Source organism: Euprymna scolopes, chromosome 17, assembly GCF_053919585.1.
Source record: "Euprymna scolopes isolate OS-2025 chromosome 17, ASM5391958v1, whole genome shotgun sequence".
In the NCBI taxonomy this organism is placed as follows: Eukaryota; Metazoa; Mollusca; class Cephalopoda; order Sepiida; family Sepiolidae; genus Euprymna; species Euprymna scolopes.
The window spans coordinates 72510279-72522888 of record NC_136498.1 but is presented as its reverse complement, the minus strand read 5'-3'; the positions used below and the strand labels follow the sequence as shown (position 1 = coordinate 72522888).

The following is a 12610-nucleotide window of genomic DNA, read 5'->3' as shown; positions in this document are numbered from 1 at the left end:
AGTTTGCTAGGACCCATGTGAATTCTCCAGAGTCCGTTTTCTCAAGTATTTTGTGGACTGACGAAACAAAAATTGAATTATTTGGCCATATGGATGCTTCTTACGTTTGGAGGAAGAAAGGAGAAGCTTACAACCCAAAGAACACCATACCCACGGTGAAACATGGTGGTATTGCCTAATGTTTTGGGGCTCCTTTTCGGCTAGTGGTCCAGGTAGTTTGGTCAAGATAGATGGAACCATGAAGAAGGAGCAATATTTGGACATACTCCAGAAAAACATTAGACAGGATGCGGAGAAGCTCAATTTAGGACCAAACTGGGTCCTTCAACAGGATAATGACCCAAAACATACTGCCAAAATAGTCAAGAAATGGTTTGAGGATAATCAAATTAATGTTTTGGAATGGCTTAGCCAGAGTCCCGACCTGAACCCTATCGAAAACCTCTGGCACATATTGAAAACTGAGGTTAAAAAGCGGAAACCTAGAAATTTGAGGGATTTGGAGAACTACTGCATTGAAGAATGGTCAAAAATCAGTGTTGATGCTTGTAAAAACCTTGTTGATAAATATCCAAAACGGTTACAGGCAGTTATTAAGAATAAAGGGCATGCTATTGACTATTAGTAAGAGAGGTATGAATAATTTTGAACTAGTGCCATTATTGTTTTTCTTTGTATAATGTTTCAAACTTGCATAATTTATTTATTTGTTGAGTTTAAATTAAATGCTTATGCTTGATTTATTGTTTGAAATCCCTTTAATATTGTCTACCTTCTGGTTTGAGCAATATTCTTATAGAAATCTCAAAGATCCGAGGGGTATGAATAATATCGGGCACAAGTATATATATATATATATATATATATATATATATATATATATATATATATATATATATATATATATATATAAAAGGCCATATGTCTGTTTATCTGTCGCCATATTTTCAAACTCTATTTCTACCGAAACTAAAAGTCGCGAGCGGCGCTAAGGGCCTCAGATTATTGGATTTTTTATGGACTGTTTTTTATGTGTCTTTACCCGGTTAAAATAGTTTTAAGGTGTCAAAAATGGGTCAAAATTGAAAACATCGTTATACATTTTGTACATTGATCTGTATTCTTCATTTTTAATCAGTTAATATATGTGTCACGTTGGTACAGTGATAACGTCACCAGCTTTGAATGCTACAGTTTTGCTTTCGGTTTAGATTCTAACTTATGGCGCCCAAATACTTTTTTTTTTTAAGTCACGAATCTAAAATATTATATACGAAATCCGGACAAATTAAAAAGTAACTCAAGTCAACAATTCGCAATATAATTAATAGAAGTAATAGTATATAGTTTTAACTGCAGACGGACATATATTTAATCTTTTTTATTGATAAATTGGAGTTATTATTAATCTGATCACACAATTCCTGGTCATAGTAGATCTCTTGCTTAAAGTTAGCTAATTGCGAGGTAGATTTAAATTTGGAAAGAGTTGGATAGCTAAAAAAATATATAAATAAATAATAATAAAAATTCAACTCCCAGAGCTTATTTTATTTTAAACTTCACAAAAAAGAACCCGACCCTTACGCCCTTGAGATTTTATCCCACCAAACGAAAAAAAATCAACACATTTTTAAATCTGCAAATTTGATTTTTAATCACTTATAATCTGAAAATTTTTTTATAAACCCGTCTGCGACAATGGTGATTTTATTAGGACGAAGAGAGTATTTAACCATATTCCAGCAACATTTGTATTGTTCAGAGATATGTATAGTTAGTCAAAAAGTGTAATTCTATGTATTATGCCTACTGTCCAATGCACGAGGGATGTATGAAAAGTTTAAAGCCACGTGTATAGCAGACTATGTTGAAAAATAAATAAAAACATCTTCGTCTTTCATATTGTTTCGGATGTTTTAAACTTTTCATAAACCCTTCATATATTGACAAAATGAGTTTTCTGTACATTACAAAAATCTAAAGTGGAAGCATACAGGACTTTTAATCTTTTCTCCAATCATTTATTTATTTAATTATTACAAGGAAGTCACCACTATAAAGGCCCGAAGGCCACTCGAGGATAAGGGTTAATGAGTGTACAAAGATTACCGTGACAAGAGTGTTTTAATAGTTAGTGGTGGAAATTGGGTAGAATTTGACTACTTGAAGGGACGGCTCAACAAGAACTTGTTTACATTGGACTTGAAAACGACCATATTGTTAGTAAGCCGGAACGCATGCAAGCGGAACAGAGTTCCACAGGCGAGCAGTTCTAGAAAAGAAACTTTGTTTATGAAATCTGCGTTTAGATTTAGACACAGATAGTGAGTAAGGAAAACTGCTGACAGTGGTTGTAGCAAGGCGAGTGTTATTTATGAAGATTTGTCAATATGGGACCATAGATTGAAACTCAGACGAGCACTTTCCATGAAAATAACGATAGGGCAACGACAGGCTCGCAAGTTCTTTCTATGGAAGACACGTTGCAGGGAAGAGAAAAAGGCATCTCATACTAGGTTTCGAAGTTGGTTTTAAATCCTGTCAAGGCAGGATAGGTGCTCCAAGCAGCTCTTGACCAGATATGGCAACAACACACCATTTTAGGACGTATCTGGCTTTTATACAGATAGAAGATTGCGTCGGGAGTGAGACACTTTCTGGGGCTGTAGCATGACGCAACCATTTTGTAATTAGTTTTTATAAGCAATCTAAATTTTTATATGTAGTATATATGAATTCTCTAACTATCCTATGAAGTCAAATGATCGTGTACCTACTAAGAAATCACATTATTTTGAAGGTTCAAATTAAATCACCACATTACTTTTCTTATTTTCATTATTAGGATTATTACATTTGGTGAGTGAGTGAGTGTGTCCGTGCACGCGCGTGCGTGTGTAACAGAATCTTTTGTTGTCTATGGGCAATAAGTCTAAACTACAGTATTATATTTAATCTCTTTTGACTATTTTCATTATCAACATAATTTCTATTCATATTATTGTGAAAGCAGAGGGAAGATATGAAAAGTCTTAAACATATAAAAAAAAAAAACAATATAAAAGATAAAGATTTTTTTATTACTAATCTTTCGACATAGTCCGTTACACATGTTGGTTAAAACTTTTCATACATCCATCGTGCATCGGACAGTAGGCGTAATACATAAAAGTACACTCTTTGGCTAACTATACACATCTCTGAACAATACAGTTGTTGCTTAAATATAGTGAATTACCCTTACTGCCTTATTAAAATCACTATGGTCGCTAATGGGTTTATTAAAAAAAGTTTTCAGATTATCATTGATTAAAAATCAAATTTTCAAATTAATTTTTTTATGTAGGGTAGGAAAAGATCTCAGGGGCGTGGGAGTCAGTTTGTTGTGAAGTTTAAAATAAAACAAACTTTCGGGGTCCGTGGCGCAGTCGATAGAGACGTTGAATCTCTACAATTTCAGGTAAGAATTGTCTGAATATAGCGGTTTCAATCCTATCCAAAGCTGGCCACAGGTTTACTTGGCCAAAACGTGGTGAGACGACCACAGCTATGGATGGCAGCAATTGCTGAGAATGCAGTTAGGAGACTCGGAGTTCCTATCCCGTCGCGGTTACCACCTGACGAAGGCCAGAAGAAAAGTTGGCCGAAACGTCGTGAAACAACATCTAATAAAGATGAGGATAATAGTCCGCAATAAATGAATGAATAAATAATACTCATTTCAATAATGAATTCCAATTAAATAATATAAAATAACCCTAGGAGTTGTATTTTCTGAGCTTTACTCTCAAGTATACATCCGAGGCAGTAAGACACAGTCAATCAACCGAGAACCACAACAGTCTATATAAAAATATATAAGATATTTACGGATATATACTCAAGAATAAAAACAATGAAAAGAATACGCTGCTGTCACAGCCCAAGTTATCTAGTATTTTCTTATAAAATTGCTATTTTATTCGCTTGGAAAAAAAAGAAGATATTTGGATTAATTTAACATCACGGCACTAATAAGTAATTTCTCACACTCCGGGGACAATTCTTTGGAAGAAATCCCAATCTTTATAACTATAGATATCTCTGAAAAATCAAGATATTGCTGAAATATGTTTAAATCTCCCTCTGGTCCTAAAAAGGGACCGTATGCGTTAATAGGTTTATATAGACATTCAAATCCCCGTGCTTAGGCAATATATGAGTTGCAGTATTTTATATGAGGTCTTACTAGAATCTAACACATTCTTACACCAATGTATTTTTTGATTTTATTCACGCCAAGCAGGGCACATTACCATTGAGATATAACGGGCTACTGTGAATTAACGAACAAGATTATGTTCACATTGCATTTAAATTTATTTATATTGCTGGAGTAGAGGAAACAGAGAGAGAGGTGAAGGAATTCCAAAGGCAAGCAGTTTAAGAAAAGAATCGGTTAGATTATAAAGCTTTCCGGTATCCGGGGATTTTTAGAGTGAAGGGGTGAGATTTTGCTACTTAACCCGTCAGTCGAGGGTATTTACGTTAAGAGGAGCACGAGTGTAGCAAGATCGTCATAGCATTAAATTGCGTTAAAGTACTTGTAAAACACGCACAGGGATACAACATTGCGGCGATGATACAGCGGCTGCAGCTTGGTAGACAGTATGCGACTTTTTAGGTTAAAGGATGTTTCTAAACCCTGTCAAAAAAGATGTATAGAGATACTTGTGGGTGAAGCATTAGTCTAGACCTGGTAACAGCAGTCTGTGCGTGGTTGAATGGTGGCTTCGTAGAGATATCGCATACTAAAAGGTGTGATAAGTTTTCTAGTTCGGTAGAGGGAGCCCACCTTCCTTGCGACACACTTGACAGCATCTTTTATGTACTTTTCAGGTTGAAATCAACGAAACATTCTATTTGCCGTCGGCGTGAATGATAAAATATGATTATGATATTTAAATTTCTCATGAAAATTTAATTTCAAATTACATTTGTCAATTACTTTTTTGCTTGACCAGTTGTTTCATTCATAGTCGTTTTGAAATATTAACACAACGGTGTCATTGGTCTTTTTAATAATCGTGAGTTGCGATAGGAAAGATGAACGAAGACATGTTAGACCGACAAAAGTTTCGTTTTTGATATTTAAGTGAACAAAACTATTTGGTTTGGAAACAATCTTTTTCATTATAGCTAAAGTCGGCCTCTTTTAACTGAATGACATCAACCGCTGCCTTTGCTGATCGTACAAAATATATTCCTTTGATATGTGTGAATGGTGATAACTACATATTTTACAACAGCATATTTTTTCATTATTTTGACACTCGAGTCTAAACAGTTAGAACAACATAACGCTATATAAAAACATATAAGATATCAGCGGGTACACACTCGAGAGTAAAAACAATTTAAAAGAATATGCTGTTGTCCTAGCCCGAGTGATAATGTACGTTCGAACATGAAATTGCCTTAGCGTATTATTGTATAGAAGCGGTGTTATTAGCGTCTAATAAATTCTAACCATAACATTTACTTCCCTCGAAATAACATTTCCAATTAATCAACCAAATATTTTATTTGCTGTTGGCGGTAATAGACAAGAACAGGTAGCAGGATCGAGTTCTTTGTGAGGTATTTTTAAAGTTTTAACAAATATTCTGACAATAACTGTTACTTCCATGAAATAATAATTCAAATTATCCCATCAAAATAATTTTATGTGCGTTTAAGATAAGCGATCAAAATATGATTTCGAGATTTGAATTATCATCAAAAAAATTATTCTCGCATTCGTCAATTAAATTTTTTTTATTTTTCTTTAGTTTGTACATATTTTTATACTTTACCCACCGGCAACTTTGTTTTTATTTTATATGCACGTTTTATATAAGGTTAAACACACATATGAGGAAGGGAATTTTCCCCGAAATATTATGTTATATGGAACCCCCATCTAATACATAAATGACAATTAATATTGTAATTATATATATATATATATATATATATATATGTTATTTTTTGTTTTGCGATACTTTTTGAACGAATTCAATTATTTATACGAAAGTGCATACCTTTGACGGTATATGTCTTGTTTTTAAAATATAATTATCCACTGACACGTGTTTCGTCGTCTACGACTCATCAAGGTGGCTATATATATATATATATATATATATATATATATATATATATATATATATATATATATATATATATATATATATATATATCACATTGCATCTTTTTTCCGAGGAACATAAATCTCTCTTGAGTTGTTTGGTGAATTTCCACCATTCAACGAAACACGTGTAAGACGAATTATACTATAAATAAAATAATGTAAGTGCGATGTAAATGCATCTTTGGTTTTGTATGTTTACTTCCGTAGGCCGGGATTGAATGATGATCAACGAATGTTTCACACTCCCATATTTTTAATGTCATCAATCAAATCGATTGATTGCCTGGTCTACTTCGGAACCCATCGCAATGCCTCGGAAGGAAACTTTACATACCTTTTACAGTGACTTAGTTCACAATACATTGCACTGTAGGGAATCTACTGTTGATTTTATAAAATTATTTATATATATATATATATATATATATATATATATATAAATATATATAGGCTTGAATTAAAGTTTAAAATGCAAAAGTTAAGTATCATACTTCAGTTGCGCTCTAAACAGAAACATTCATTTCGAACGCGTTCCTGTCATATCAAAGAACATACTGTTGATTTTATATGTATCACTTTACTGTCGCTGCAGTGATAATGGCTTTAATTTAAGTTTAAAATGAAAAAGTCAAGCAATTGTGCGTTAAATAGAAACATTCATTCTGAACTCACCGTGTCATATCAAAAAACCTACTTTGATTTTATATGTCGGGCTTTTCAGCTTGTGTAGCTAAAAGTCTTCCCAAATTCACTTGTGATGTTAGGATGTATACGGTGTTAACTTTGGTCAAAGTCACCTGTTCGTGATTTCATCGGATTATTTCGATTACCGATTATCGATACTTACTGAAAACATTCCGATATAAAACCTATCTAAGAGCACTTCCAGGGACATAAATACTAGTAATGGGTCGATTAATCGGAATCGGAATCGGGAATCGAAAAAATCGGAAATTTTGGGGGTATCGGAATCGGAAAAATTTGTGCCTATTTTCCGATGCCAACAACGACTCTTTTAATTGTTTTTTCTTTATTTGATTTTCTTTAAAGAAAAATATTTCACCGCTGATAGTAATACTAAAACAGTGAATATTTGTTGATCCTAACCTATTAGTAAAACTAAAATCGATAGATCATCCCTCAGAAGTTTATCCTTACGTTTACGAATAAAATATCTGCACATTTAACATGTGTTTTTACGGTAATCGTGAAAACTAACAACTTTATAGTTAAATATTTAGAGATTTAGAAAGAATCGGAATCGGGAATTGTATCGGAATCGGGAATTTAATACGGAATCGGTAATTATATCGGAATCGGTAAAAATACTGGAATCGTCCTATCCCTAATAAATACGTTCGTGTAAAATGTCATAAAAAGGATAAAGGGAACGAACTCACACATACACAGATCCACACAAAGTTCCTTTTATATAATAGTAGGGATAGAGATATATGGGGACGTCATGTGTTTAATCTGCTTCAGCTCGTGTTTCTCCGTTACATATCTGCATTGTATTGCCCTCTAAAAATTACATTTATTTTATTTTTTATGCTAATAACTCACAATTTATTAATCCCATTAGCCATTTTATGATATTATCAATCGGACGATGAAGTATACTATGAGAGGATTCGAAACCATGAATGGGTTGGACACATTTGTTATTCGTTAAGACGACCACTCGATCACTGTTTGCTGACATTTGATTTGAAGACGACAACGTTGTAGTCTGCGAGGGAGCAGTCCGTGGTAATATGTTACATATACGGAAAGTTTTGGAAAAAAGAAGTCCGTTTATAATGAAATCCCATTTGGTTGTAAGTACAAACGAGAAAAAAAGAACACTGGCGCTGGAAGATGTTTTTACTAGGGACATTTGGGAGGTGATGGTTGTCTAGTGGTTAACGACACGAACTGACAACCTGGGTGTCCTAAGTTTGAATCCAGTTCGTTTTACATACACAAAAATTACTTTCACTTTTCGTGGTCCCTCCCGTAAGTATCTGATGTCTCTCGAGAAAGAGTTCCAAAGGAAACCAATGCCAACATCTTTGGATCCATACGATATGATGATGATGATGATGATGACTATGGATATTTTAAATGTTAGGGAAAGTTGTAATTTTAAATAAGAGGACAATATAAGCATTGCTAGAGTTTAAGGATAGTTTAGGAATATTTCAGAATACTTTAGATGAGGATAATAATTTGTATTATTTACATTATTCCGAGAATCCGTTGCGTTGCGCGACGCATAAAAATGTTAGTGCTAATGCACTTACTGATCCGGGCTATTTTTTAAAATCGTATTTCCAAGTTTAATTAAATTTTTATGATATGTTTTTTATTCAATTGTAACATTACAGTATAGAATAGATACAAAACACCCTCCCCATGTTAAGAATGGCTTTTTAAATAATAACGTTATTATTTAAGCACGGATCAATAAGTGCATGGGTATCAAAATGTTAAGTATAATCAGTTCTAAATGACAATTTTCTTGGGGTGGAAGCTTCAGTATAGATGCTACTAAGAATACAATTGCGATTTCTTAAATACCTTTATCCGATCAACGTTGACGAACGAGAACAAGCTACCCTCGTGCATTTTAGGTTCCCATTATTGGGTTGAGCACTATGATAATTGAATACTTTTAGTTATGATGGCAAACTCTTTCTGAAGAAATGGAACACTCTGTAAGAATTGTCAATGTTTAAATAAAGCATTGAGATATCACTTGATAACAGAACCTGTTTCCAAGCAAAGTGGTTAGTTTCGCCGATTATCAACTAGAAGGTCTTAGGTTCGATTCTGGCTTAGATACTACTCTAACTGCACTAAAGAGCTGTGATATATATATATATATATATATATATATATATAATTATTTACTACAATAAGTATTAAATAAATGCAGGGTGTCCGGTCGGGAGATTCAAAATCGCAAACGAATATATATATATATATATATATATATATATATATATATATATATATATATATATATATATATATATATATATATATATATATATATATATATATAAGTGAGAATATGCGAGGACAATTCTCAACCTATATACTCCACGAATTTTTGATCTACATATTTATGACATTTGATATATAGGGTATTCAAACATTTGAAAAACTTTTTAATCGGTTTTAATCCAGAAAACATGGCTATGCTAAGGAGTTAAAATTGAAAATTGGTTCGTGGCGTGGTAATAAGATTTTTATCTGTTTCTCAAGTGTTTCACGAATGAGCATGCGTGAATGGTTAACATAACAGATTCTTTTCAAAGGTCGTGTCACGCTGGCGTAATGGTTATCGTACTTGACTCACTGTCTTTAGATTTTTGGTTTCGATCTCATCTCGATTATATTTTTTTTTACTTGGAAGAAATGAACTGTTTAGAAAAAAAAAAGCAAAAAAAAAAAAAAAACCCAGAATACTTGCATGCACATGTTTCAGTTTCTCCATTAATTAAAATATAATATTTATGCATATTTTGCGATCGGGCAACACCGGCGGCTTGCTAGTATATATATATATATATATATATATATATATATATATAATTTACATTGGATTAAGTAAAAGGTTTCGTTTGAAATTCTGTACAGATTAGAGAGTTCAACATAAAAATTACATAATTCGACAAGATGCACCTAAAGAAGGTAATCCGAATAATCCAAAAAACGCAGTTATTCGTATTATTTGAATTCTTATCTTCAGTGTCATTTTCACAACGTTTCGGTCGATGTAACCTCCAACCTTCTTCAGGTATATCTCGCTGAATTCGAGAATTTTTCTGCGCAACTCTTTATTTACTTCATAGGGGTTAAATTTCTCTCGTTCCGTCAGCCAAGAACAGATAGAGACAGAGCTTGTGGCGCAGTAGCTAGAGTACTTGGAAAAATCAGTTGGAAAAGTGATATTCTCCTGAATGTTAAAGGTTCAATTTTCAGTGTGGGTGACCGAAAAATGCAACTATGAATTACTTAAGACCTTTATCCGGTCATGGTTGACGGAAATTCCGTCCAAATTCTGGTTGAAATTCCGTCCAAATTTCCGAGTTCGACAAAATACACCTGAAGAAGGTCGAAGATTATATTGACCGAAACGTTGTGAAAATGACAGGATGAAAATAGTGGTCCGAGGAATCTAAATAATTCGAATAACCAATCCTCATCTCAAAAATTCAGGAACTCAGTTACTGATATTTAACAAGAATACTTATAAAGCTTTGTTTTTATTAAGTGAATAAATAAATGAATGTCTTATATTTATGTGATAAATAAATATTTCATTTATTAAAGAGATAGATAAATAATTCTTTTGTTTAGAAATAAAACAAGTGTAAAATTTGTAATTCAAGAAACCAATAGGATATAAGTACCACTTGCAAAATATTTGATGAAAAGAAAAATATAAAAATAATACATTCGTTTTTTTTTTTTCGTAAATTAAAAAAAAAAAGTTTCGAAACTTACAAGTTTTGTCCAAGTAAGGAAAGGATGACGACAAATAATCGGGTATGAAATGAAATCATTTTTCTTATTTTTTTTAGAAATGTTGGCACCGCTTGAGTCTGCGAGTGTTTCTTTCGAAGACACAGAGACGGGGATGCTCTTTAAAAGTAATGTTTGTTACAGAGTTCTTTTTTTTTTCTCTTCCTAATAATTCTTTGGTTGATGGTTGGTTAGAAATGCACCTCTGCCTGTAATGGGATTTGTCGCGAGACTGGCTTGCCTTTAAAGATATGTTCCTATTAGACCTGACGAAATATATAGCTATATTTAGTTGCTGTCTTACAGTTGACAACAATACCCACACACATGCATATACATATAGGTATATATATATATATATACGTATGTATGTATATAGGAAGCGATATCTATATCTATCTATATATATATTTATATACAGGAAGCTGCTGAGGGATGAAGGGGGTTGTCTATTGCTTGTGGTGGTTTTTAATGATATCTCCCTAGTGTAATTAGTGCTACACCGAGACTGCGTGTGGGAAGGGAGAGACGCTTGCTTCCCACGTGTTGTTGACAAGTGTATGTATGCATATATGTGTGTGTAGTGGGGTGTCCCTCCCGTGTTGAGGGCGTCGGTGCGTGTCTGCTTTCTGTGCGGGCGTGTATGGAGAGACACGCTTTCACAGTTGTTCTAAGTCGAAACGCGTACGCATACACATCCCCTATATCCCCCTTCTCCTCTTCTCTCGCAGACAAGTGCGTGCGCACACCGACAGAGGCATTGAAAATACGAGCACCGTGCACAACATACCTAACGCAAACAAATACCACACCCACATTCATACAAACAGGTAGATACATACATGCACATAACAAATCTTAAAACGCACGTGCTTACGGATAGAGGTAAACATCTAAGACCCTGGAACAAAAGAGGAGGTTATGATACGAGAGGTGGAGCAATAATAATAGAGAGGAAATTGAGAGATTATGTTCACAGAGAGAGAGAGAGAGAGAGAGAGAGAGAGAGAGAGAGAGAGAGAGAGAGAGAGAGAGCCGATGAATGGGGAGTAGAGGGGAGGCGGTCTCCCAATCAGCGACAAGTGCTTGCGTGTTATCAGCTCCGACTCCGTGCGTACTAATGTGTGTGTGTGTGTGTGTGTGTGTGTGTGTGTGTGTGTGGGTGCATATATGTATGTATATGGAAGCGCGCACGGGAAACAACTGTTGAATTATCCGCCGTACAGCGACATCGATGGAGGAGTGGTCTTCATCGATTTCATCGAAATAAAAAGGAGGGGTTTCTTTGCGTTTGATTCGTGCTAGCGGGACGGATTCACACACCGATCGATTGATTCTCTTTCTCTTTTCATCCTTTCAGCATCCGAGTATTTTCTTTCATACGCATTGCCCCATCAACGCTCTGCCTTTCTCCCCCCCTCTCTCTCTCTCTACGTAAATTCCATTTCTCAAATTTCGTTTTTGTCTTTTTTTTTCCGTCTTCATCTACATACAGGCGTTACTACACGCAACGCAAAATTTCCAACTAGGAAGACAGGGAAAGAAAAGCCCAAAAAGGATAAGAAGAGGGATCTCACTTAAAGAAACAGAAGTAATATGGAAAAAAGAATGGAAGAATGTAAACAGTTGAAAGTTCCGATTTTCCCATCCGTTTCACCTCTTTTTTTTTTTTTTTTTTCATTCGTTGACAAAACAAAAAATTCGAACGAAAAAAATCTCTACAATTATATCAAAGGAACTTTTGTGTGTATGTATGTGATTTTGTTCCCTATGGAATCAAAAACGGCTGGAATGATCTTTTTGAAATTTCACACTAAGGTACTTGATCCGTTTAGGAGTGTTCTTACGTAGGTTTTGTATCGGAATGCTTCCGATAAGTATCGAAAATTGATTTATCGAAAATTGATTTATCGAAAAAAT

At 34.0% G+C, this 12610-nt stretch overlaps 1 protein-coding gene across 1 annotated transcript in view; it reads right to left on the bottom strand.

Annotated features, from left to right (window-relative positions):
* Positions 1-11362, bottom strand: part of LOC145296785 (uncharacterized) — an 84678-nt gene extending 73316 nt beyond the window's left edge. The window contains exon 1 of the mRNA XM_080142851.1: positions 10673-11362. Within this exon, the coding sequence (XP_079998977.1) occupies positions 10673-10731 (59 nt within the window). The 5' untranslated portion in view covers positions 10732-11362. The remainder of the gene's footprint in view (positions 1-10672) is intronic.
* Between the last annotated feature and the right edge of the window lie 1248 nt (positions 11363-12610).